General features: G+C 36.0%; 1 protein-coding gene across 2 annotated transcripts in view; it reads right to left on the bottom strand.

Moving 5' to 3' along the window:
• The window catches only part of C6 (complement C6), a 67005-nt gene that overhangs the window by 40544 nt on the left and 265 nt on the right, over positions 1–26196 (bottom strand). The window contains exons 1-5 of one of the 2 annotated variants that reach the window (XM_010957347.3): positions 16869–17020; positions 12376–12538; positions 10696–10852; positions 9020–9164; positions 4542–4683 (exon numbers count right to left, since the gene is read on the bottom strand). In XM_010957347.3, coding sequence (XP_010955649.2) covers positions 4542–4683; positions 9020–9164; positions 10696–10852; positions 12376–12538; positions 16869–16953 — 692 coding nt within the window. In that variant the 5' untranslated portion in view covers positions 16954–17020. Of the gene's footprint in view, positions 1–4541; positions 4684–9019; positions 9165–10695; positions 10853–12375; positions 12539–16868; positions 17021–26196 lie in introns of those variants that run through there. The other variant, XM_074357549.1, reaches the window with a different exon arrangement.

Below are 26196 nucleotides of genomic sequence, written 5' to 3' on the forward strand. Positions count from 1 at the left end.
TCTTACAGAGAGCTAATAATGAAATAGCAATAGCAATATTTTAATAGAATTATAATATTATTATTGCTTTTACTAATAATTATAATAATATTGAAAAGTTATTTTAAAAATGTTTACATAATATTTACCATAAGTCTAGCACTTTTTATTTATATTAAATATTATTATATTTATTTAATATTTATGATAACCGTGTGATGTAGATGTAATGATTATACCCATTTTACAAATGAAGAAATTGAAGCACAGAGAGATTAATTAGCTTAAGCACAAATCAAGTGTTCAAGAAATTGTTTTGTGGTAGATTAAAAACAATGCTAATTGTTTTCCAAATTGTCATAGATACTAGTATGTATTCTGTGAAAAAAAAAGTTTTGTGTCAAAAATTTGCTAATGCGGGATTACACATGAAGAGATAATAGAAAGTATATATAATGGTCTCTGTCCCTGTTCTTGGCTCAGAGCTCCCCAAATCCTTGTCATTTCCTAAGTGATAAGAGCACTAAGAGCATCTTTTATTCTAATATATGGTCTTTGACATCAAAGTTTTTGACACAGGGTTCCTAAATCCCTCAGAATTTCTTGGGTGATAGCAGTGTCTTTTGTTCCAGTAAGGAGACTCTTGGTGGGTTCTGGATGGGGGCTGGTCACCAGAAAGATCATGCCATGAATCAAAGCTTGGAATTTTCAGCCCTACCTTCCATTCTACAGAGAGGGGAAAAGGGATGGAAATGGAGATAATGTTTGATCATGTCTATGTAATAAAGTCTTCATAAAAATCCCCTCAGTATGGTGTTCAGAGAGCTTCCCGATTGGTGGGCACATGGAAGTGCAGGGAGAGTGGTGCCCAAAGAAGGTATGGAAGCCCCACACCCCATCCCATTTACCTTGCCCTACACATCTCTCCCAACAGGATGTTTGTCTGTATCCTTTATCATATCCTTTGACAGTAAACTGGTAAATGTAAGTAAATTGTTTTATTGATTTTTGTAAGCAGCTATTAAAAATTAATCAGACCCAAGGAGGGGGTGGTGGGAAACTTTGACGTGTCAGAAGCACAGGTGAAAACCTGAACTTGCAATTGGCATCTGATGTCGGAGGGGTGGGTGCAGTCTTGTGGGACTGAGCCCTTACCCTATGTGATCTGACACCATCTCCAGTTACATTGTGTTGAGATTCAGTTAAATTACAGGACAACCATCTAGTGTCACAGAGACTTGCTTGGGAAGGAAACCCTCCCCGTCACATCTCGTGTCAGAATTGTGAGTGTAGCAGTAGCGTGAGAATAAAAGAGGTACACTGGACGAGAACGCGTGTGTGAGTCTTATCTCAATAAAACTGTTAAAAAAAATAGTGGGTTCAGTAAAGTGCATCTCAAAGTCAAATTCTTAACCATATTTGAATTTGAATCAATGAGTATTTGAGGGAGGAAGCAGGAGGAATTGGTTTAGAAAAAACTTCCCAAAGTACTTAAGTTAGTATGGCAAACACAGGTGTGTAAGACTCAGACCTTTTTTGAGCTGGGACATCACTGAGGGAAAAAGAACCGTTGACCTTATACTGCCTTATACAATGTGCTTTTACGTTTGTCACAAACAAGAAAGGTCTAGGAAAAAATGGCTCCCAGGTCACGAGGAATCTCTGAAGGTAGCAGCTGCTTGCAGCAGAGAACCTGAAGATAGGGTTTTTGTGGAGGTGGCTCTGTGGGGGCACACCTTGAGGAACTTTTTGGAAGTGAAGTCAACTATGCACAATTTTCAGCTCTATTCTTTCTCCTCTTCAGTGTGGCATTTAAGTTGACTTTAAATATTTTCGGGTTTCAAATACATTATGGCTTTTAATATTTTAGATTTCTAAAGTATTTTTATCTAATTTGGCTTTAAGTGTTATATTTTGTAACTTTTTGAATTTAATTAAAAATTTTACATATACACATATAAATCTGCATGCATGTTCATGTATTGATATGTGTATATGTGTGTGTGCACACGTCTATCTGTGTGTGTGTGTGTGTGTGTGTGTGTGTGTGTGTATATGCCTTTGCACCTTGGCTGAGCCTGATTAAAAATAAACAACATGCGATTGTTGCCAGATTCTTGTTTCAGGTTTAAGACCTGGTGACTGATGTTGACAAAGTAGCAATGTTGGTATTTTTTTAAGTTCTTTCTTGGAGAGACAATATTTAAAAAGAGGTACAGTCACCCAGGAAGCTAACATTTTTGGGTAGAAATGTGTCAGGTGCAGGCAGAGATTCCAAAGCCAGTGGATTAGAAAGAGATTCCAGTAAGCAGCTTTCAAAACTCTCACTCCCTGGGGAGGCGAGGAGAGGACTGGCTGTCCCTGAGCCAGCAGGTTTTGCTCATTTCTGAGAATCCTTGGGACAAGAGTTCTGGTTGGCAGAGGGCCACACAGCTCTTCTGCCAAAGTACACAGAGCATGTGGTCCTCCCCATCTGTGACTCTAGAGTCTCGACCAACTGAACAAGAGGTGAGTTTGTAATGTCACCCCTAATCAATCAGAACATTAGAAAACTTGATTAACAGTGGGAGTTTTTGGCTGAGTTTTTCTCCCAAAGAAAGGAAAACAGGAAACCACTTCTGTACATTGATAAGAAAATGCTGTTGAAACGTTCTCATTGAAATCAACTCTAAGTAGGAGTTCTTAGGACAGAACCTCAAAGCAGTTTGTAGTCATCCAACACACAGAGATGTTCAATTACTTGGTTACGATGTAGTAAGTTCGGGCAGAAGTAGGTCTAGAATATGGCTCCTCTTACTTTCAGACTGATGATTGTTCCATTTTACTGCTGTCCTTGAATCTGGTCCAACAGCTTCTAGTTTTTGTTCTAATGAAAAGAGGTTGTATTTGCAACTGCTGCTGTTTGTCTTGGGTGCTTCAAGGTTTCATTTTATAAAGGGTTGGCAGTGTAAGTGAAGACTTAAAAACAGAAGTCCAAAACAAACTATTTGCTTTCTGACCAAAAATTGAAGGGAGAATTCTTTACCAGGTATGAGAAGAGGAGAGTTCAAGAGATTACCTTTACTAGTTTCTCTTATGCTTCCAACTAAGGCTTAGCTCTTCTACTTTCATTGACTTATATTTCCTCAAGTTTTCTAAGACATGGCTCAGTCTAATGAATTTAGAATCCCTTGCCAAACCTCCAGTGTCCTCATCATCTAAAACAGGAACACTAGAATTTCTGAGCATTATTCAAAGATTGAGAGGAGGGTTGCATGGTCTACAATTTCTTCTAGTATATTGCCATCTCTAAGGTGGATATTGTTCCAAATCAGAATGAAATGATAGGAATAACCTGGGTTTTGAAGTCTAGATTTGAATCCTGTTCCTCCATTTACTAGATAGACTTGGATAGGTTACTCAACCTTGCTGAGGTCGGTTTCCTGGTTTGTAAGTTGGTCAAGTAGAACAGATGGTAATGCAGGCCTGTCATTCTGCCTTTAAACTGTTCTGATCTAACCATGCATCACAGAGTTCACGTGAGAGTAAGTTTTGGAAGCCCTAGCCGTGTTCACTCCACCTCTTACTCTCCTATTTTTCCCACACTATTATTTTTTTTAATCACCCTCTTTTTTCTGTTTGCCTGACTCCTTTCTTTCTGGCTTTGTCTCCATTATTGGCTCAAGGCTCGCCTCTCACTGATGATTGGTTTTGTTTCTTTAGTGTTTTCACTTTCGGTACACTCACAAGCATCCTTTTCTGATACCCTATTTTTCCATCATCAGCGGGAGTTTTTGTTTGAGGTTTTCTTCCAGGGAAGGGAAAAGGAAACCAATTTGCATATTGAGAAGAAGAAGATGTTGACTCACTCTCATTGAAATCAACTCGAATTTGGAATCTATAGGACAGAACCTCAAATCATAGTCATCCAACATACAGATGAGGAGACTATGCATTTCTGAGTAGGTACACACACTTTCAAGACCTTGCCCCAGGAAACCAAAAGGGGGTGGGTATAGCTCAGTGGTAGAACACATGCTTAGTATGCAATATGGTCCTAGGTTCAATTCCTGGTAACTCCACTAAATATACATATATGTTAAAAATATGAATTCATATTATACTGTACACCAGAAATTAACACAACATTGTAAAATGACTATACTTCAATAAAAAATTAAAAAAAAAAAGAAATGATGGCCAGAAAAAATAAAGACCTAGCCTCAGGAATCCAGGAATACACTCTGGCACATCCCAGCTTGGCTAGCCTCCCACCAGTTTGCCCTGATCCACTCAAGAGCTGTCAGAAGGCTATATGAGAATTAAAACAACTAATGTTTGTGAAGTCTTCATAATATAGCCTGCTATTAACTAAATGTGAATATGCGCTTTTATTCCCTAAGAATGAGAATTATGGTCACATGCTGCGTGAGCATGGGAGTCAGGTGAGACAGGGCTGGTGGGAATAGGAAGAGGTGAGTGAGGAAGGTGGATGATGATGGGTCTCATTGCCTTATGGTTGCTTCCAAGTTATCAGTTCTGAGATGGTTTTACTCCTCAAATGATAAAAAGATGTTACATACCCAGTGCCCATCAACTGTACGCTAGGGATGGGATTATACTTCGATGAGCACACTGCTTTTGTTCTTCCACAATTCCTTTCATCTGAATTGTCTCCACAATCATTTTCTCCATTACATTCCAACTTGCTGGCAATGCAGCGACCTAGTCAGGAAAACAACACTGGCCACATTGAAACATTGACAACAAATGACCATTTAAGAAAGGATTTATTGATTTGAAACACGAGTGCTTTAAATTTCAAGGGAAAGTTGAGGACAAGTTTTCATTATTTTTGATAAAGATGTAGGAAATATGGAAATGGAAGCTGATATTTTGCCCTTATTTTTTTTAGGATGACAAGAGTCACGATAAAATTATTTAGTCACTTTTGGGGCTGATTGTCTCAAAGAAGAGTAGTAATTCTGGAATCCCATTCCCATTAGAGTGAATTTCCTGCAGAAATCATATTCTGTAGGAGTTAGAGATTTGCAGATACTAAGTGATATATATATATCTATATATATATATCTAGAGAGAGAGAGAGAGAGAGAGAATAGATAAACAACAAGTTCATGCTGTATAGCGTAGGGAACTATATTCGATATCTTGTAACTTATGGTGAAAAATAATATGAAAACAAATATATGTAAGTTCCTATATGACTGAAGTACTGTGCTATACACCAGAAATTGACACAACAGTGTACACTGACTATACTTGAATAAAAATATACATAAAAATATTCTGTAGGAGAAAACTAACAATAGGTTCAGAATTTTGTTTTTATTCAGGATAACAGACTCAAGGTCACTGCTTTTATTCAAAAAACTATAATTTCACACACATGTTTACTGGTGCACATAACAATGTGAGCGAATCCAAAATTTTATGTTGCATGAAAGAAGTCTGGCACAGAAGAGTCATGCCATGTGATTCTTTTATTTGATGTTCAAGAACAAAGAGAGGGATTAACTGGAATGAGGAAAGAAAGAACTTTTGAGGTTTATGGGGATTTTTTGTTACCTTGGTTGTTTACATGGTGTATACATTTGTCAAAATCAAATTGCACATTTCTTATCTGTGTATTTTACTATACGTAATTATTTTACTATACTAACGACTACATATTTTATTGTAGATATTCACCACATATTACTTTCAATAATTGTTTCACTACATATAATTCACTATATCTAATTATGTTTTGGACAAGTTAAATACTGAGGTACTGTAGTTATTAGGTAGCAGTTTAAGTGAATGAATTTAGATAATAGTACCAACTCCATGTACTCAGATAATTCCCTTCCTTTTTAAACTTGTTGAATTGCATAAAGATCCCAGGAATCAGTGTGTGCCTATGTATTACAGACATTGAAATGCTTTATGTACAGTGACGGACAACTTCTCTCCTCCCATCAGCCTCTTGGCTGTAATCAGGGATGCTGGTGTCTGTACTGTTATGTACAGGCCTTACTGACAATGGTTAAATGTTTGACTCAGGATTATCAGGTTAACTGGTTCAAATTGTGATCAACATCTCACTATAGCTATGCATGACTATTTTGACTAACTGAAATACTTGGGGAAATTGGATGTTCTGTTTTTATTTATTTTTTTTACTAATAGAGAGTTACCCAGAAAGCACTAAGTTTCAACTCTTTTAGTTAATAACCTTCAGTAAGAAGGTAGAATGTAATGAAAGTAATTAAGTCCTCTTTGATTATTCAAAATTCTGCATTGTATTGAGACTATTATTATAAAGAATTATAGTAATGAACATCATAATCATACAAGACTGAAAATAAAGAAGAAATTGAATTTCTGTCAATTCCAAGTTATGGTTTGAAAGATGCTCTGCTTATAAAACAGCACATATCTAGTTTTTCTGTTTGCTTTTCTTAGGGCAGAGCAGAATGGTTAATTTAGTTTGAAATAGAGCTACTTTTCCTAAAGAAAAAAAAGAACAAATATTATATATTTTTAAAGTTTTGAACCTGGCATTCACAAACTTAAGCAAAAACTAATTTTTGGTGTGGTTACACTAAAAAAATCCTGTTTTATCAGGTAGAGGTAGAGATACACCTAGTTCTCAGTAACTTAGGTTTTTGAGCAGGGTACCAGATATGTCTGATATGTCTGATGGGACACAGTTGAGAATGGTTGCAGGCCATTGAAATGCAATGGACTAGGAAGCACAAGGGGAGAGATATTGTAAGCCATAAATAGATCCTATACCACAGAAGGAATGGGAAAGGTGAAAGGAAATTTGGATAGTACAAGAGTGTAGAGGTCAGCATGCTGTAGCCAGCACATGCATATAGGTACTTATTCCTGGAACTATTTAATCATTTAGAAATTATACATGCTTTTCCTATTTACTTGAACTGATTTGTGTCAGTACAATGGTATATTATTTTTATAACCAGTTGCAAATTCTTGTCTTTACGCTTAACATTAGGACTTTAAGAGAGGAGTTGGCATGGTGCATGGGGCTTAGCCTCATGGGTAATTCTCAGAGATCCATGTACATTGTATACATTAAAGTAATATATTTAGTCTTGGGGGTCCGAACAACAATCATGAGAGAGAAAAGGAAAGACAGTTTTTTGTTCTCGGAGCCAAACATCATCCTGAATCAGACAGATAATGGTCCATCCAACCTTGTATTCCCTCTGAGAGTAGCATCAGTGGATGTTTTTAGGAGAGCACAGCAGTGTATCATCTTCAGTGGAATATTTAACAACCAATAGGCTGTGGCACCAACAAATCAGAATGGATGCCAACCACCTTTGTGCCAGGGATTAGCAAGTTAGTGGCTGGATCCTAGGAAGACCTAGGAACTCCTGGTGAAGGAATCTGGACAGTAGGGCAGAAGTCACTAAGAGAGCTCAGGGTAGCAGCTGCTTACCAGCCTTTACAGATGCATTTCAATAGTTCAGTATCTATAAGTAGCTAAGCACGTATTGCTGATGAACTAGAGGTCAGCTGTGCCTACACCACTCATGTTCGTGAAATTGCTCATTGTTACAAATTGGCAGCCCATGGATGTATCTAAACCCTTCTCAAACTTGCAGATATTTTTGGCCTAAATAAGACTCTTTTTGTAATATGTTTCATAGATTTATCTTTTGAATAAAAGAGTTCTTCCTGGTAATCTGTTCTAAAAACTACCCTTCAAGGTTCAAATTGTTGTGCTTCAGTTCTAGATCTTTATCTTAATATTCTGGATATAATGCTTAAGTCTGTATTCTCCTCAGCCATTGCCATTAGATTTTTCTCATATTCCCTCTTTTGTCAATATGTGACATGACCTTATTCATGTAGGCATAAAGGATATCTCTCAACTCATATTTAGGGGGTGGGGCACATTAGGAAAACCCTGACACCAGCATTCCTGTCTGACATTCAGAAAAAGACTGGCAAAGCCAAAGGCAGGAGTAAGAGGAGAAAAACAGATCCAAGTCTGGGATCAATTCTCTATAGGAATTTGAAATCTGCTGTCAAGTTTTAAATGCTTTACTTTTCAGTGTATTCCAGAGTACACAGAAATGATGTGGATTTTATTCATCTGAACTCTATTTCACTTTAACTTTAAACTGACTATTTATATAAGAAATCAATGAACTCTGGCCCATGGACTAAATGCTTTTGTAAATAAAATTCTATTGGAACACAGCCGTGCTCATCTGTTTATATACTTGTCCATGGCAGCTTGGATGCTACGACGCCAGACTTGAGTGGTTGCAATGTAGACGGTATGGCCTGCAAAGCCTGAAATATTTACCGTCTGGACCTTTACTGAAAAAGTTGGCAGACATCTGATCTAGACTGCTCAAAGTGCTGAGCCTTGGAGAGCTATCAATAAGCAAAAGAACATATAGATTAAGTAGTATATTCAAGATGTGCTTATAATTCAGTGATATTTAAATATCAGAATTTACAAACCTGAATTAGAATTGGACTCGAAGGGATTGATGCTATCATCTGAATCATTTTCAGTCTTCTCTTTTGGAATTATCTTGGAGTCATTCAATGGACCATGCCAGAAAATTTTTCACATCATCTCTAGTCATCCCCTTGACATAGTCTCTTAATATGAATATTCTTATCTTAATAAATGATATTAAAATCTTATAAATCTGTCACTCCTTTTCAACTGCTCATTCTGATTCTAGACTTGTGCTTATTAATAGCCAATTGTTAAAAGTATTTGCCTCCTCCACCTCTCCCTCCTCCTCCTACTGTTTTATGACGGAGTAGGAACCTGGGCACCAGTACTTGATAAGCAAATGAATCAGGCAAGTGGCCAAGATGATTATAGCTTGAAAGCTGTAATTTCACACATGAATAACGTGTAATTGGTACCATAACACCCCTGTCTCCCCATGCTGAAAATGTGGTGGGACTTCTCGATCATGGCTTTCACTGGGAGTCAATTGGAATAACTTTATTTAGTCATTTTTTAGTGGAAACTGAACATTTTCCAAAAGTACATTACCACTGTCACAGCGGAATTTATCCTCGCAGTCGACTTCTTCAATTTTGCAGAGCTTAGATGGAATGCATGGTTGAAAGGTCATGAGGGGCTCAGTACACGGTTGTCCTCCAAACTGACTGGGGTGCAAGATGGATCTAACTTTAAACTGAAAGAAAAGGAGAGAAAGGTGAGTAACTCTGAGGCTGGGTCAAAGCCAAAAAATAGATAAGAAAACTGGGCTTCTCAATCACAGTAGTGATTTTTCCGATAGTGGTGTTTCCTAAATTATCTAGTGATTTTTTCCAGTTCCATTATTGTGTGTTCCTAAGGAAGTCAATACTTTTTGGGCCTCACTTTTCCAATCAGTAAAATGAGGAAGTGGGACAAAAGATTTCTAAGACTTCTAATTCTGAAATCATATGATTCTAAATTAAATCGGAATCAAATGAGCAAATACTTACTGAGAGTGTCCTGAGTACAATAAATCTTCCAGGTAATAACAATAGCCCTTTCATTTCTCAAAGATAGTGTGAAGTAATAAAAATAAAAAGATTAGGGGCTCTTTTGTATGAGAAAGTCACCATGGAAACCAAGGCTAACACACTCTCTGCACTTTAAAAGATTTTAAATGGGCAGTATTAAAACGAAGAGTCAGGGAGGGATACAGGGGGCAAAGGGGATGGGAAGGGATAAATTGGGAGTTCAAGATTTGCAGATAATAACTACTATATATAAAATAGATAAACAACAAGTTTCTTCTGTATTCAATATCTTGTAGTAACCAATAATGAAAAAGAATATGAAAACGAACATATGTATATATATGTATGATTGAATTATTATGCTGTACACCAGAAATTGATATAACATTGATACAACTTCAATTGAAAAAAAAAGAGTCAGGGAAGGATAGAAATATGATAGGATTAAAGGACAACTTTAAAGTCAGAAAAATCCAAGTCCAAAATGTAGTTTCCTATTCATTAATGGTATATTCTTGGGCAAATTACTTAATTACTTAATGACCTATAACTTTCTCATCAATAAAATGGGTAGAAAAACAATGTGATGTGAAGTTTAAATAAGGTGATGTATGAAAGGGACCTAGAACAGTTTCTCTCAGAGAGTGGTTGCTTTAGCAATGAGTTCCTTTTGATTCCCTAATGTGTGAATGCTTAGCGGCTGCCCTGACTGGGGTTCACATGGGCCAATCAGTGCCCTTACAGGGATGAGCTTGAGGTGGGTCAATACTGCAGCTGGAAGCAACAAACAAATTGAAGAACTTTCCCATAGGGAGAGGGAAATTAGAGAAGGGCAAGGGGTCATTTTAATTATTTCCCTTCATTTCCTTCTGATTTTAAACCTTGGACTGAAATCCCCATTTTTTAGCATGTTTTTGCTTTCTGAGCTCTCAGAGGACACAGGCCGTGGAATTCAGAGCTGGGCCACCGCAGAATCAATACTGGGGGGCAGAGCTTCTTTTTGGTGTTCACATGGCAATAAAACATGCAAAATGAACTCTCCCTCTCCCCCCCCCCCCAATATTGCTAAATGGAATTTTTCCCCCAGTGGAAGCTGGGACTGTTTATTTTAAGAAATTGAAGAAATTCAGCATTTCTGTGATTGTTGAGTCTGTCTGGGAATTCCAGAATTTTATCGTGATTCCGATTTCCTGAATATACGCATGTGTCACCTACCTGTTTTTCAACACAAGGGTCACAGTCTGACCATGGTCCATAATCTCCCAGGAGGCAGTTGATAGGACAAGTCTGCCAGTTACATTCTCTGGTCTCCTGCTTCGTGCAAAGCTGATCACAAAAGTTTTTCAGATAGTACTGATTTATAACTATCTGCCTGTAATAGTGAAGAAAACCTGCTTAGAATGAGTGTATTCACTGTGGCTCCAGCCCCATAAGAAAGATATCATTGAACATCAACTACAGTGAAAGAAAGGAAAGGTTTCATGGAAAATCTGATAGGTTGGCATATATGCAGTTCTTAGGAACACATAGTCCACTTAGGACCTCAGGACTGAGTCCACAATTGGTGGGGCCCAGTGCAAAATGAAAACGGAGGCCCTCATGTTCCAAAATTGTCAAGAATTTTGAGAAAGGGATGGAAGAGCATTAAGCCAAGCACAGAGCCCTTCTCAGTGCAGGGATCCGTGTGATGGCATGGGTCACACATCCATGAAGCCGGCCCTGGTGGAATTCCTGGAAGGGACTGGAAGGGAAAGAAAAGAAAAAAAAGTTTCTGTAAATTGCTTAAAAGATGACAACACTGTGTGGTAAGTATGATGGCTGAGCTAGAGCTGAGTGCTATGGGGCCATAGATTAGAAGAGAAAGTAACATGAAAGATACATTTTGAAAACCTCATGTGAATTTTCTGGGCAACAGAGGAAAGGGCATTCAGAAGGAACAGCATGTGCAAAGATCAGAGGTGGAGGAGTATGACATGTCTACGGAGGAGGTTGTGGGATGGACCTGAGAAGTGCCTGGTTGAGAAGGATGGGATATATTGTTGTACTTTATTTGGTAGGCAGTAGAGAGCTATGAGTGTTATCCACAAGTCTATTTTTACATACTTAGTGGATGGTTTATTGGGGTGGTCATTTGGAATTTTAATGAGACTCACACTATATATGTAAAAATAGCTTTCTAAAATAGATCTCTAAAAAGTGCCATCACAGTTAAAACACATTAAAATATATGCCTTTCTCCTCCAAGTCATGTGAACCTCTTCATGGAACAAAACCATTTAACAGATTTAAAGAAACTGTGGGGGATGAATAGTCTGAATTGACGAAAAGACCGAATTATTAAATGTTATCAAGTAAACACAGTTTCTTGCCTTCTTGTCCATGCTAAACAGTCACGCTAATAGCTAGCAGTGCTGCTCAATTGAGGTTCTGTTAGACTCGATTTAATGAGTGGAAAATTCTCTATAATTAACTCACCAACTGTAGGCAAGCAGAGTTATGTGCTGATTGAAAAAAAGCCTGAGTAGTATTTCTAAGTTAAATAGTCAACTGAAAATATTACATGGATTTTTATTTAAATTACTTTGAAACTCCTCAATTTTTTGGAAAGAACAAAAGTAGATTTCATTTCAAACTTATGTGGAAAAGACCTAAAATTCCATCCAAATTCGTGAGTTTCTTTTTTAAAGAATTTTTAAAAATTGAAGTATAGTTGATTGACATTTTATTAATTTCAAGCGTATAGCATAGTGATTCAGTAGTTTTGCAGATTATATTCTGCAAAAATTATACTTTGATATATATTTTTTCCCATTGCTTAATGTGACACTTTTGATTTTGTTAAGTGCCCTTGAGGTTTCCCAGGGTGCAAAGAAAAGCTACATAGTCCACACCCACCTCTGTCTGGTTTGGGTTCCAGAATTGCAGGTTTTTGAGCAGCTGGACCATTGAGTCCATGGGTAATGGTCACAGAAACAGGCTTGGCTCTTGTCAATCAGAGCACTCAGCAGGATAAAATATAAGATGGAGTGTCTGGCCATTCCTTGAGAACCTCCAGACCCTGAAAAGAAATGATATACTACATATCAAACATTTGTGGGGTAAAACCTTTCAAGTCATTCTCAGTTACAGGCACAAATATGGTCTTAGAAAACATCTGCATCTCCCTGCCTTCCTTAAGGCAAGGTAACACGTATAAATTCACATGCTTATGAATACAAATTTGATTTCTAAAGATTTTTAGGTTAGACATTCCCATAGTTAGAATCCCCAGTACTAGTAAGTTTTTCTGAACCGTTAGTGATAGGCTACAGGACAAAGTATGTAATATCTCATTATTTTCCACAATGGAAATTTTTATACAGTCTTATACTTTTCAAAACAACTGCTTATTTTGTGCGAGAAGTACCCTCAAGTATTACCTAGTATGACTTTCAGTTTTTTCGTACTTTTCTGCGACTGGGGAAAGAGTTTGGAATCTTTCTTTCTGAAATTCTTTTTAGTTTTCTGGCATCTTGGAAATTTGCTAAAGAGAGAGTTCATTATACCACTATCTCTACTTTTAGAGTCGTGGAAGTTAGAGCTGGACTGGATCTTTGAAACCTCCAGGTTAAGTTTTCTCACTTTATGAATGATGAGATTGAGGCTTAAGCAGGTGCAATGATGTTGAGGCTACATGACAAGTGATAGCCCAGGCCTCCTCATCCCTGGATGAGGCGCATCCTTCACTGAATTTCTAGTAACCTCCTAGACCGCAAGAGGGTTCATGCAGATGTGGCTGAATGCTGGAGAAAATTTTGGCCGGTGATTCCCCACAGGCTGTGGAAACTTGAGAATCTGAGTTACTGAATGGAATATATCCCCAAACCATATTGCCATTTTGATTTTTGTATCTCTAACAAAACATGCAACCTGATTAATACACACAGAAAATGCTGCTGTAATTACTATAGTAACTTCCATTCAAAGAAATAGAAAGCCATTCACCTACTTTCTCTGTGTCTGTTTTCTTATCCATAAAATAGGAATAATACTTTTACCCTCTCCATAAATTTTTGTTAGGATTCAGTCAGAAGAAGATTCATTTAAAGTGCTTAGAACAATCTTTGGCATAGAATCATCACTCAACAAATACTAGCTTTTTAAAATAGTAAAAACACTTGAGTGTTACAAATTTGATTGTAGCTGTTGGTCATTAATTTTTCAAAATTAGGGATTCCTCAAATTATAGCAAGAATCATGATAAAATTGAAAATATTTTTGAAGTTAAATAAGGCTATTTATGTTCAAAATTATTTAGAAACATGGCTTTAGTTACCTTTTATCTTACAAATAAAATCAGATCCCTGACCATCTTTTTTGAAATTTCAATTTCCCATCAGTGTTTCCTATTCCCCCTCACTGCTTTATTTTCCCTGTTATGCATACCTTTCTAATATATACATTATTATATAATTTAAATAAATGTACCTCCTCTTCCCTTTCTCCTTCTTCACTAGAATGTAAACACTGCCACAGCTGATCTTTTTTGTCTGTTTTGTTCATTTCAGCATATAGAAGAATAAGGGCAAGCATAGCATATAATAAACAAATGTTATAGAATTGAGTGCAGGAAACAGTTTAGAAATGAGTTTTGATGAAATAAGAATAATGTAATTTACGTCCATAATTACAGCCACTTCCGTAACATTATTCTTAAAAAATTTGTCAGATTAAGGATATTTCATAGACTAGAAATGAACTTGCCTGTTCAGTTGTCATTCATTGTTTTAGCAAGAGTGATAGTTTATAGCATAACTTGCTTATTTCTAGTTTGTTGTAATAGTTGATTGAGATGAAAAACTACCTCTCTTAAGATTCAGATTTGTTTTTAGAACACTTGTAATATATTTAGTTAGTCTGCTTCTTATTTATTTGATAACATTGTGTTCTAAAATATATAACAATGTATGAAGGAGAAAATTAAGATGGTTTATTATATGATCAACTGGAAAATTTCTGCTGATACTCAGAAAATACAAATAATACACACCTATACTTGAAAAATTTAAACAGAACAGAAAGAAAAATATAAGGTCCAAGTTCTCTTCTACCTGTAGCCGGAAAGTTTCCCTGCACATGATCAGTTTTCTCTTTTTGTAGGTAGCAAATGGAGGAAAAATTCTTCCATACATCACCTTACACGTACACATGTACAAATGTTCTTTAAATATATATGCAAAAAAGAGGATATGTGATGTATACTACTTTGTACTTTGTTTTTTTTCACTTCACAGTATACTTTAAAAATAGTTCCATATTACTAGATATATATCTACTTCACTCTTCTTAATGACTGCATAGTTTTATACCATATGAATGTATTATACTGAATTTCACCATATGAATGTATTATACTGAATGTATTATACAGAATGAATATACTGTATTATAATGAATTAGAATACATTCTAATTGTAGACATTCAGTGTACACACACTGCAATAAATATCTTTGGGCACAATAAGATACAATAATAGTAATATATAATAAAAAGATATAATAATATCCTAGCGTAATTTTGTAGTATATCCATGGGACCAGCAAATATATTCCTAGCAGTAGACTGGCTCAAGTGATATGAATTTTAAAATATTGATAGGATTTGCCAAATTGCCCTACTGAAATATGGCTCCCTCAAATGTCTCAGAGCGTGAGTTTTTAAATTATATTTTAATGTGGTTACTTCATGTATTTTATTTGGATGAAAGGGTACTTCAATTAAAAAAAAAAAAGAGGTTAATCGTTTTATAAAACTTCATTCAAGCCAAGAGTTTGAGATCAGATACAAGAATTGTTTCTCCAGTATGCTCAGAAATTAGAGGATTTCTTCATAATAAATAAACATTTTTAAACTCTTCTACAAGCTTAGAGAAAAAATTTAGAATAAAAGCAACCAAATCTATTGACATGTGGCTGAATATGTCCTTCAATTTAAAATGGAATTGACACGGATTTGAGTATCCATTGTGTGCTGCATAGCACTGAGTGAGATAAAAAGAAATAGAATCCATTATCACTGTCTGGGGAAGGTAGACAGAAACTAAAGATGCTTCTCACAATTTTATTCAAGCTTTTTGTAATCCAACTCGTCGAAAAGCTACTACAGCCCTAGGCTATTTCAATCATGAAAAAGAGAGGCTCCATAAAAAATCCACATTACTTGCCTATTGATTTTAGTTCACTGTACGTAACTCACCTTTCCTGGTTATCTTCAGCAGCACAGAATCATGGACATTGGGACAAGAGTGATCCGATCAAATACATAGTGTGAGTCCTGAGCATCAGACCCGAGCCCAGACGGGTTTTTTCACTGGCTTCAGTGCCACTGGGAGCTGAGGCTCCCAAACACTGTGAAGTTTCCCACTTAATCACTAGACAGACCACCCCTCCGACCCCTCACCGCCAAACTGGGATCTTCTCAAACAAGAGCTACTTCAGCAAGGAAAACTAAACAGAGGGGTTTTGTTGCTATTTATTTGTTTTTTCTTATTAAATTTTGAAGAGCTAGATATCTTTCAGAATAATTCAATTGTTCTGAGAAAACAAAATCTTGAAGTATTTTGTGGAATCAGCATGTAAATGATTGGGAGAAGTTATATTACAAGACATGATCAGTTCTCAAGTTTCAGCAGACACTCTCTGTTTTAACTTCCAAAAGCTTGAAAAATATAAGTGGATTTTATTCCAATTATCATCAAAAAACTGCAAGAATAGAACTCTTATAAAATATTCTGATCTTTTCTTTGGCTATGCTCTTCTGAGACAATTTGGAAAATACTATAAATTAAGATGGTAATACCAAACTTCTTATTTGAGGAAATGCTAATAAAAGAGCTAATTGGCAGTGTCTCCTTTTATAACATTTAATTGTTATAAGGAAAAATCGTTGTATGTTAAAAGGATAATTTTCATTCAAATAAAGATAATTATTTCCCAAGTTTTTTATTATCATAGCCCAGCATATAATATCAAATGGTTCCTCACTAATTTTCAACAGCTCTAGGCATTTGTGAGATATCTAAAATCACATGGGCATTTTACACATTACCATACAATTTTCATATAAACTTGGAACAAAAAGAACGTTCTGTGAATAGAGGAAGATAGTTATGAAAAATCTTCCACTGCAGTCACACAGTAGAAGAGCAGCAATTCTGCAGTTTTCTCATAATTGCCATCCCCTCTTGAACTCTAAAAATTAGTGATCTCATTGAACCATTGAAAATAGCTTTGTGAGCATTTGGAGAATTCTAGTGTAGAGCGAAATCCATTTTATTCTGACCTGTTACTGTCCCAAGTCGTTGACCCACATGAATGATTTGTCCCTAAAACAGTTCAGTGCATCTTACCCGATAGGTTCAGAGGATGCTCTAGTTTGCCTCCGACTGCAGGTTCTTCTTGTCCATCTTCTTGTAAATGTCTTGAATCTCTCATTTCTTTTTTTCCCTTCTGTGCATGCCCCAGAAGCTCAAGAAAGTATGTTTACCGCTGGTAGGGCAGGCTGGGAAGACCAGGCACATGACTAGTCTTTGGTTAAAGGTTATGTTTGCTTTATTTTTAACTGCAGTTTAGCTTACAGAAAAACTTGATCTCACCAAGGCATCTCTCTGAAAGGACAGTTCTCTAAGAAATATGAATCTTTCTGTTCTTTTGAGATTTAAGCAAAATAGTTATATCTTATTTTAAAAGAAAGACAAGTGACTGTAATCTGAGTTACGTGTTTTTATGCAAGAAAGGGTAAGTTTGCTGGAAACATGATCCATGATTTTGAAATGTTAAGATTACAAATGAAATTATGATGTCACTCACCTTTAAAAAGAGTTTGTGGTACCCAGGGAACTAATCTGCAAATGGCTAAGGATACAATAGTTACTCATAATGAAAAGGGTTTATATGATAATCCAAACAAATCTTTTTTTCCCCTTTGCTAGCTAAAACAAGGTTATATCCTAGAGATCTAGCTAACGTCACTTAGAGTGTTGTCAAAATAAACATTCCATGCAAACTCTGGACTTTGCAAATGATTGCTTCCATCAGCAGTAACCCTGCAACTCTAAGAGTGAGCTAATCCACAGAATCCTGAGTTTTCAATGATTTTCCCATTCAAGGAATATTGTAATAGATATTGCTACTGCCGAGAAAAGAAATCTGATTCCATTTTTAAAAACTTTTAGAATAAGTTGCTTAAAATTGCCTTTCTCTTTAGGACTTTGCCCATTTAATTAAAATATGTATAGGTATTAATTTTTCTGATTATATAATATTTATTGAGAAAGATTTAGAAAATGTGGAAAAATATTAAGAGAAAAATTAAAATCATTTTTCATAAACAGACAAAACCACTATTAATACTTAGAATAACTACTTCCAGCCATGTAATATATATGTGTATGTGTCTCTCTGTGTAAGTATACACATGCAAAAGAATGTGTGTATGATGTATACATATATATATATATATATATATATATATATATATATATATATAACATACACATATAATTTTGTGAGTGACATTACATAGTTTTAAAAGATTTATACGCACAGAATTGATTATATACTAGTTTATAAAACCATGTCGTCATTGGTCTGTGCAAGATCTTCTTTTATTTCACTGTTTTCCTCAAAGATCTTGTTTCATTTCTTTTCCCAGATTAATTGCATATGCTAATAATGTATTTCATGTTTGTTCTGACATATGGTTATTTAGATATATATGTTTATAGTCTAACAATACAAAGTCTCGTTTTCCATGTGTATTTTTGTAATTTACATAAATGGTATTTTGCTAAAAGTTTTATTTGATTTCTTTCTTTCTTCATTCAAAATTATGCTTTGAAGCCTTATTCAGTGTAAATCTTCTGGAGCATAAGCATTCATTGAATCAACTACATCTTATTTATCTACTCTCTTAGCATGTGCTTTTGTTGCCTTTAACTCCCTGCAATTATAAGCACAATGTACTCTTTCCTTGTGAATCTGTGAGAAAATTCCTAAAGACTTCCAGCTTGCTCTTCAGAAAACCATACAAGTTTACACTCTTACCAGCAGTTTATGAGGACGTCTTACTAGCATTTTTTGTCATCCAACCTACTGGTATTACCTCTGGTGCCTGTAAATTGGTATCTCAGGGTTGTTTAAGTAGCATGTCTGACCAATAGTGAATTCAGCATCCCATTCTCACCAGACATTCTGGTTTTCTATCTGTAAATTAACAATTCATATTCTCTGATTATTTTTCTATTATGCTTCTTTACTTCTGTTGCCTGATTTTTAGGTGTACCCCATACATTCTAGGTATTAATGTCTTGTAAGGTTTGGATTTTGCAGACCTCTTATGTCAGTCTGTCACCTATGTGTTAGTTTTATCCATGGTGTCTTTGATAGAAGAGAGAATCTTAATTTTAATGTAATATATTTGTCTATTTTTGCTTGCTAATTTTTGCTCTGGATAGTTTTTCTCTTGCTTAAGAAATACTTTTGTTTAAGAAATCTGAAGTCACAGATGCATTCCTAAATTTTCTTCAGTTAATCCTATAGTTTCATATTTTAGAAATCTTCTTTAGTTCTCTACAGTTATACTGCATGTTTATAAATGGTATAAGGTATCATACTGTATAGCACAGTGAACTTTATTCAATATCTTAAAGTAACTTACAGTGAAAAAGAATATGAAAATGAATATATGTATGCTCATGTATGACTGAAGCATTATGCTGTACACCAGAAATTGACACAACATTATAAACTGACTGTAGTTCAATAAAAAAAATATATACAAAAAATGGTTGGAAGTAGAATAAAGTAAGTGAAACAAAACCCCAAAGTGTATCATTTAATAGATGCAGAAGAGCATTTATTAACACTCAACACTTACAATAAAACTTTCATCCAATTAAGAACAGAGGATAACTTTCTTAAGCTGACAAAAAGTGTCTACAAAAAACTTGTAGCTAATATCATAGTTACTGGAAAAACATTGAACCTTTTCTTCATAATGCCAGAAAAGAGATAAGATGTCTATTATCACCACTTTTATGCATTACCATACTGGAGATCTTATCCAGTACAATAAGGAAAGGAAAAAAAAAGTATGCCACTAAAAAGAAAGTAAAGACAATGGTATTACTCACAGACAAAATGATTGTGTATGTAGAGAATCCAAAAGGATCCACAGACACATATTCAAATTAACAAATGAGTTTAGTAAGATTGCTGGATACAAGTTTATTACAGAAACAATTATTTCTATATCCCAGCAAAGCCAAATAAAATATTTAACCTGGAAAGATTTAAAACAGTAATGGTCAAGTGGGCTCTTTACATCTAGTGACAATTACGATTCTATGAAAGGTTCACAATATAGCTTGAGATTGGCTAATATGGATATTATGCTAAGGTGAAGCGAAACATAATGGTGCAATAGAAGACAGAAAAAAAAAAAAAGAGAACTAAGGATTGAGAATGTAGGGACGTATCTCACTCTCAGCTCTGCAATAACCAGCTACGTGATTGTCAACAGGTCACCTTACTTCATTGAAACTCTTTCCTTATGTGTAAAAGAAATGTTTTTCAAACTTTTCCCCAAAATGGTAGAAAATGCTTTAAAAAATACTAATTAAATCCTCAATATGGAAAACAGTTAAAACAAATATTCTTTGGAAAACTTAAACTTTCACCAAGTGGTAGAGAGTGATTATCTCGGTGGGTCTAAAGATTCTTAGAAGCACAGCAGGGAGTCAGTTACTCCAAGATAACTTGCTTTAACAGGCTTAGTAGTGACTTGCCGAAGACCAAAGCAAGTCAGATCCAGAATATAGACCTGCCTTCTTTCTCCTACACTGTATTGAGACTTCAAAGGTTCAAAGTTTAGGCTGAGAAGGAAAGAAGAGTGGTGTCCTACAGACCAGTGTTGAAGACACTTTGCGGTGGTATAGCAGTTTCACCCAGGAGTATCTGAGACAACAAACAAGAGGGAAAATATCTTATGACTGGGCAAGAAAATGTATCATTTAAATGTGTGTACTTCTTTTTCTAGATGGTTCTTTGAAGCCCTAAAATTAAATACATTTTTCCTAAGGTCATGGGGTTAGGAGTTAAGGGAAAATGCTAAAAAGTCAGACTCAGAGAGGTGAGAGTCAGGAGCCAACAGGATGAAACTAAATGGGGTTGTTAATTAATGTGGGCTCTGAGAAGGACAGAGAAGTGAGAAAGCTGTGTGTCACGGCACAGGAAAAACACAGGTGGATAGAGTTGAAGGTGGTATAGAGGAATTCCTGAGATGGAACGCAAATGTCTGTAACCCAAGTACTAGAACTGACCTGGCATCAGCTGAGAATCTTGCATCTTTTCTATGATGTATTTGGATTCCCCATCTTGGGTCCTCATGCTCATGGGTGGTTAAATGACATATTACACTCAGGGTCCATTCTCGAGCAGAGATTGGCAAACTACAGCCAGGGAAGCAAATCTAGCCTGATGCCTATATTGTAAATAGAGTCTTATGGGAATAAAGTCACACAGTTAGTCATTGTCTGTAGCTGCTTTTGCAGTACAACAGTAGGACTGAGTCATTGCATCGGACACTACCTATCCTATAAAGCACAAACAATTGACTATGTGATCCCTTACTTTAAAAGTTTTCTGAACTCTGCAACACAAAATATACCTGATCTGATCAATACAGCCACAGTACCCGGTTGGCTTTGGGAAGCAGAAGTGGTCTTACTTGGATCTGATGAATGGGTGATTGTTCCAGAGCTAGGAACTGAATGCTTGTGTACAATTATGTTTAAATCTGTCTCTGTGGGAGAATCTGAATGCCCTCTAAACAATACTTAGATGCATGCTGCTGAGAAACAAAGCATACTATGAAGTTTGCCAGCTGAGCTATTGAAGCAACTGCAGGCTTTCTAAAGTATTGGCTGGTGACATGGAATGCCTTTTCACACAAAATGCTCCCTATTTTCATAGTGTAGAAATTTGCTGGTGAGCTTAAACGTAGACTGACCAGTAGAAACAGCTTTAATTGTAAAGGCACTGAGGGTGTGGGAGGAAATTAGAGCCTGGACATGGAAAGTTAAGATGGAGCAATGATCAGAAGGAGCAATAGTCCAGAAGGAGAATATGTATTATGTTAAAAATCTTTACTCCTCTCCTAATGATGATAGATTCACAGCCAAATGGTATTTTCTGCAAAGAAAATAACCCCGACATAAGATAATGAATAGTGGAAGCTGCTGTCTGAAGGCTTTTTCATATGCTAAGCATTCACATGCCAACTAATCATTATAGCAAAAATACTATAATTTCTCATTAGAGCCAAGATTACTGACCCTGTCCCTTTCACAACCCCTTTAGAGTGTACTTTGTCAGTCAGTGTGTGAGTAGATAAAGTGAAATTGCATATTAAATTATTTCACTTGGAGAATCATAGATCAAAAGTCTCAAATAGAAAAAATAGAAGTTTGCTTTGGACCTTAGGCTACCAAGCACTTTTCCTCTTTTCCTTTGCTACTAAAATTATTAGGATAGTCTAAATTCATTACATTTAATTTCTTACCATCTACTCCACATTAACTTCACTCTTTGCAATCTGGGTTATTAATATAGCCAGCCTACAAGAACTAGTCTCTCAATGACTTTCTATTGCCAAATTGAATGACTACTTCTCAATCCTTTATTGGCTTCCTGAACATGGTACAATGCATCTTTTTCTCAGGAAATCCTTCTCTTCCTTTCTTTATAATTCTTTTCTTACTCCCACCTGGAATTCTAACCTTTGCCCTCTTTTCTTCCATAAGATATTTTATCTTCCATGGCGTTATCTAGCTCCTTTGTGTTGACGGCTTCCTAGTCCGCTGATCTCTGCATTCTAATGTTCACTAATAGTATCCAAATAGAACATCGTATCACAATGATGACACCCTCTTTTCCCCACTTCCTCTAGTCTACTGGATACTAAATCCTGTAGCTGTTACCTCTGAAGTGTCTCTTGTCTATGCATGTTCCATCTTTTCCACCTGCTCACCATATCTATAGCTATAGCTCCACCTCTAGCCCTAATGAACACACACCTAGAGGATTGTGGCTTAACTGGTCTCTGAGCCTTAGGACTCTTCCTGTAATTCTTTGTGAACTATTCTGCCAGGCTAGTCATTCTAGAGCTCACCTCCCAGTGGCACAAAGCTATTTAAAACCTCAATGTTGCTCTTTTTGGAAGACCCATGAATTAGGAACAGAATCCTAATACCCAATTTTTAAAGCCCTGAGCAATTTGATCTTACATTACTTCTGTAGACTTATTTTCTCTCCTTCCCTTTGTATACTCCATTGTCCAGCTAAATTGATAACTTGATGTTCCTCAAAATGGGCTACATTTTCTCCTGCCATTGTATTTCTTTCTTGAAATTTTTATTCCTCAATTTCAAAATCTGAAGAATTAGTGTACTGTGTATCTGTTCTTCTAGAGCCATTTCAAATGTATTTCTTCCTTAAACTTCTCTATATTTTATAAACACTTTCACCCTTAAGATCAGATACTATATGATTCCTTCATCCTTTAAGCTTACATAGTATTTTTTTTTAACTTTTATATAGGACTCACCTGATATTGCCAGGTATTATTTGTATGTTGTATTATCTTCCACTCACTCTTACTCCATTTAATGTATTCAAAGTTCCCTAATGACAGGACCTGAATAATATTCACCTTTATAATTGATTAACACGGAAGTTAAATGTTAATTGAATTAAGTTGTCTATACAAAATGAATTTGCAAGAAAATTCCTGAATTCTACATTATGCCTTTACATATATGTCCTTAGATAAAATTCACTATGTGTATTCTCATTCTTTTGACGTAAGAAGCAACGATCTTTCCTGCAGCAAAGTTCTCGAAGAGTTGCTTTTATTTATGTACTTGTTGAATTACTGATCAATGCATAGTGATGGTATTGAATTGAATAAACCCTTTGGTGATTCTTTGGAATAAAAACAAAAATGAAATGCTAGTTAGACTCCTAATCTAAAATTGGGTTAACATATAGACATGTATATACTAGGTATCTATTTTAAGATAAAACAAGGCAAACCTCAAAAACCAAGTTTTCGCCTCTTCTAGGATTATAGAGAAACCTAGATAAGTTTTCAATACACCTTCTGGAAAAACGCAACAAAAAAGCTGCTTAAGATCAAGGAAGGCTTGTCTAAACTCTTGGGTCAGCTTCCTAGTTTGCTTCTTGACCTCTAGTTGTACCCATGCATCTTAGCCACTGTTACCAAGGTAATTTCCTGTCTTACTCAGTTTGGGCTATTGAAACAAAAATGTTGGAGGCTGGGTGGCTTATCAACAACAGAAATTTATTCCTCACAATTCCGGAGGCTGGGAAATACAAAATCAAGGTGCCAGCAGATTGGGTGTCTGATGAGAGCCCACTTCCTGGTTCATAGGTGGCGGTCTTCTCCCTGTACCCTCACAGAGTGGAAGGAGCAAGATTGCCGTCTGAGATCCTATGTAAAGGCACTAACCTCATTCATGATGGCTCTAATCCTGTAACCCAATCACCTCCCAAAGGCCCCACCTCCAAACACCATCACATTGGGGATTAGGTTTCAATAGGGACACAAACATTCAATCTACAGCATTTTCCTAAAACTCCACTATGATGAAAATAACAATCTCATATTATGGCTTGCAAAACACTTTTCAAAATGTCATATGAGTAATAAATACCTATTCACTTATTCTAATCAATCCATAAATATTCACTGAGTACCCATTATACACCAGACATTATGTTGAAACTTAAAAATAAAAAGATGACTAAATTTGGTTAGTTCTTTCAAAAACTTTAGTTGATAAAAAATAATAGTGGGTTAGAAAAAAATGAATGTGAGGAGTACTGAAAATTATAAGAAACCTATCACAGAAATCATACTCTCCCTTGTACATACATTCACTTATTCTCTTGTTTCTAGGTTACACTCACTATAATCACCACCATTATCATTATCCAAAGCCTTTTATTCATTCATTCAGCAACAATTTACTGCAAGGCACTATTCTAGGCACTTGAACAGTGAACAAAACAGAAAAAAATATCCTGCCTTCATAAAATTGGCAATTGGAGGAGAGAGAATACAAACAAAATAAATATACAAATTATATAGCTTTTTAGAAACACTTAGTCAATATTTATTAAAATATGGTATTTTCAAAAAATGTAGGTCACTCTCTCTGCCTCTATTTGCTTCTGCTCCTATGCTTTCTGGGAGAAAATCTGTCCATTCTCATCTCAAAAAAAACAAATCTTCTGGGATCTGCTGTGCTGGCTGCAGGTCTCATGAGTCTGCTTCTTGGACAAGGCTGATGGGCCAGTATTGGGCAGGAATCAATTAGATTTCATGTGTCAAGTTTGGGGATTGGGACTCCGAGACTCTAGTTAGACATAGTGGGAAGCTTACTAAAGTCATGTGCAAAGAGAAGCAAAGAATGCCTCACTGCAGAGAGGAAGAATGAAGTTGGGACTTGAAGAAGTGTGCTCAGAGAGGGCAAATGTCCCTCATGAGGCCTAGCTGCACCTCCTGACCATGAATGCCATAAGGTACCCTCTTCCTTTCAAAAAGTTATATATATTTTTTGTTTATGATATTTTGCATATAGTTTCGTTACTTGCAAACATATGATCCTTAACTATGATAAATTTTGTTTATTTTTCAAACAATTGCAATTGCAAACAATTTCAAAAGAGATGTTCAGACAATTGTCTGATACGGCACTGTGCAATCAGAGTGAACCCTGTCCAGTTCATCCACATCACGTATCCTGGCTGATGTCAGCACTGAGCCTGCCCACAGTTAAGTCAATGGTGCATAATGCTTGCTTCCTATGAGTTATATACAACCACCAGCAACTGTAGAAATTAATAAGTTAGTTAAATATTTCCTAAAAATGATTTATTCTATTTCCTAGGGTAGTGTGGAAAGAGAAAGCTACAAATTGTTCTTCCAAATCGGGATAGCTTCCTTGAGATGGAGCCATCTAGGATCAATCTATGAGACAGAAGGGAAGAGGCTGAGAGAGAAAGGCCATCCAAAGTTCAGATACGGTTGCTGAGAGAGCTGAGCCGGCTGCATTGAATACTGTTTATCTTCGGGGTTGTGAGTAGCTAATGACTGAGGCAATAAAAGCTGTGGGGAAAGATACATGGTCCTTGAGATAGTTCTAACGAAGTGCTTTGAGGGAAAATTTTTATCTGAATACCGAGACTGTGGAAAACTACTGAAAAGCTAATAGTAGCTGCAATGTGATCCTCTGGGCATAAGGCATCATCTGAAGTACGGAACAAAGAAAGAAAGATGTCCATGTAAAAGATCACTGGGGTCTCGGTTAAGTTTGAGGCTGCAAGGCAAAGGAAGGAATGTTGTGTTGGCTAAATGTAAACAACTTGCATCATACAAATAAATGTCATTTTTCTTCAAGAGCTTTAAGGGGAAAGTTGTTTTAGTCAAATGCTTGGACCCCTGAAAAGCCATTAACAGGACATATACAGCGTTTTTACCCCAGCAGTTCCTGATGGCCCTTCTACATATTATTAGGTCTGTGTGCAAAGCAGAGAGGAAAATGAAAGAATGAATTGAACGACTTAAAGTGTTTGGGGAGATGTTATGTGTAG

Source organism: Camelus bactrianus, chromosome 3 (genome assembly GCF_048773025.1).
Source record: "Camelus bactrianus isolate YW-2024 breed Bactrian camel chromosome 3, ASM4877302v1, whole genome shotgun sequence".
Lineage (NCBI taxonomy): Eukaryota > Metazoa > Chordata > Mammalia > Artiodactyla > Camelidae > Camelus > Camelus bactrianus.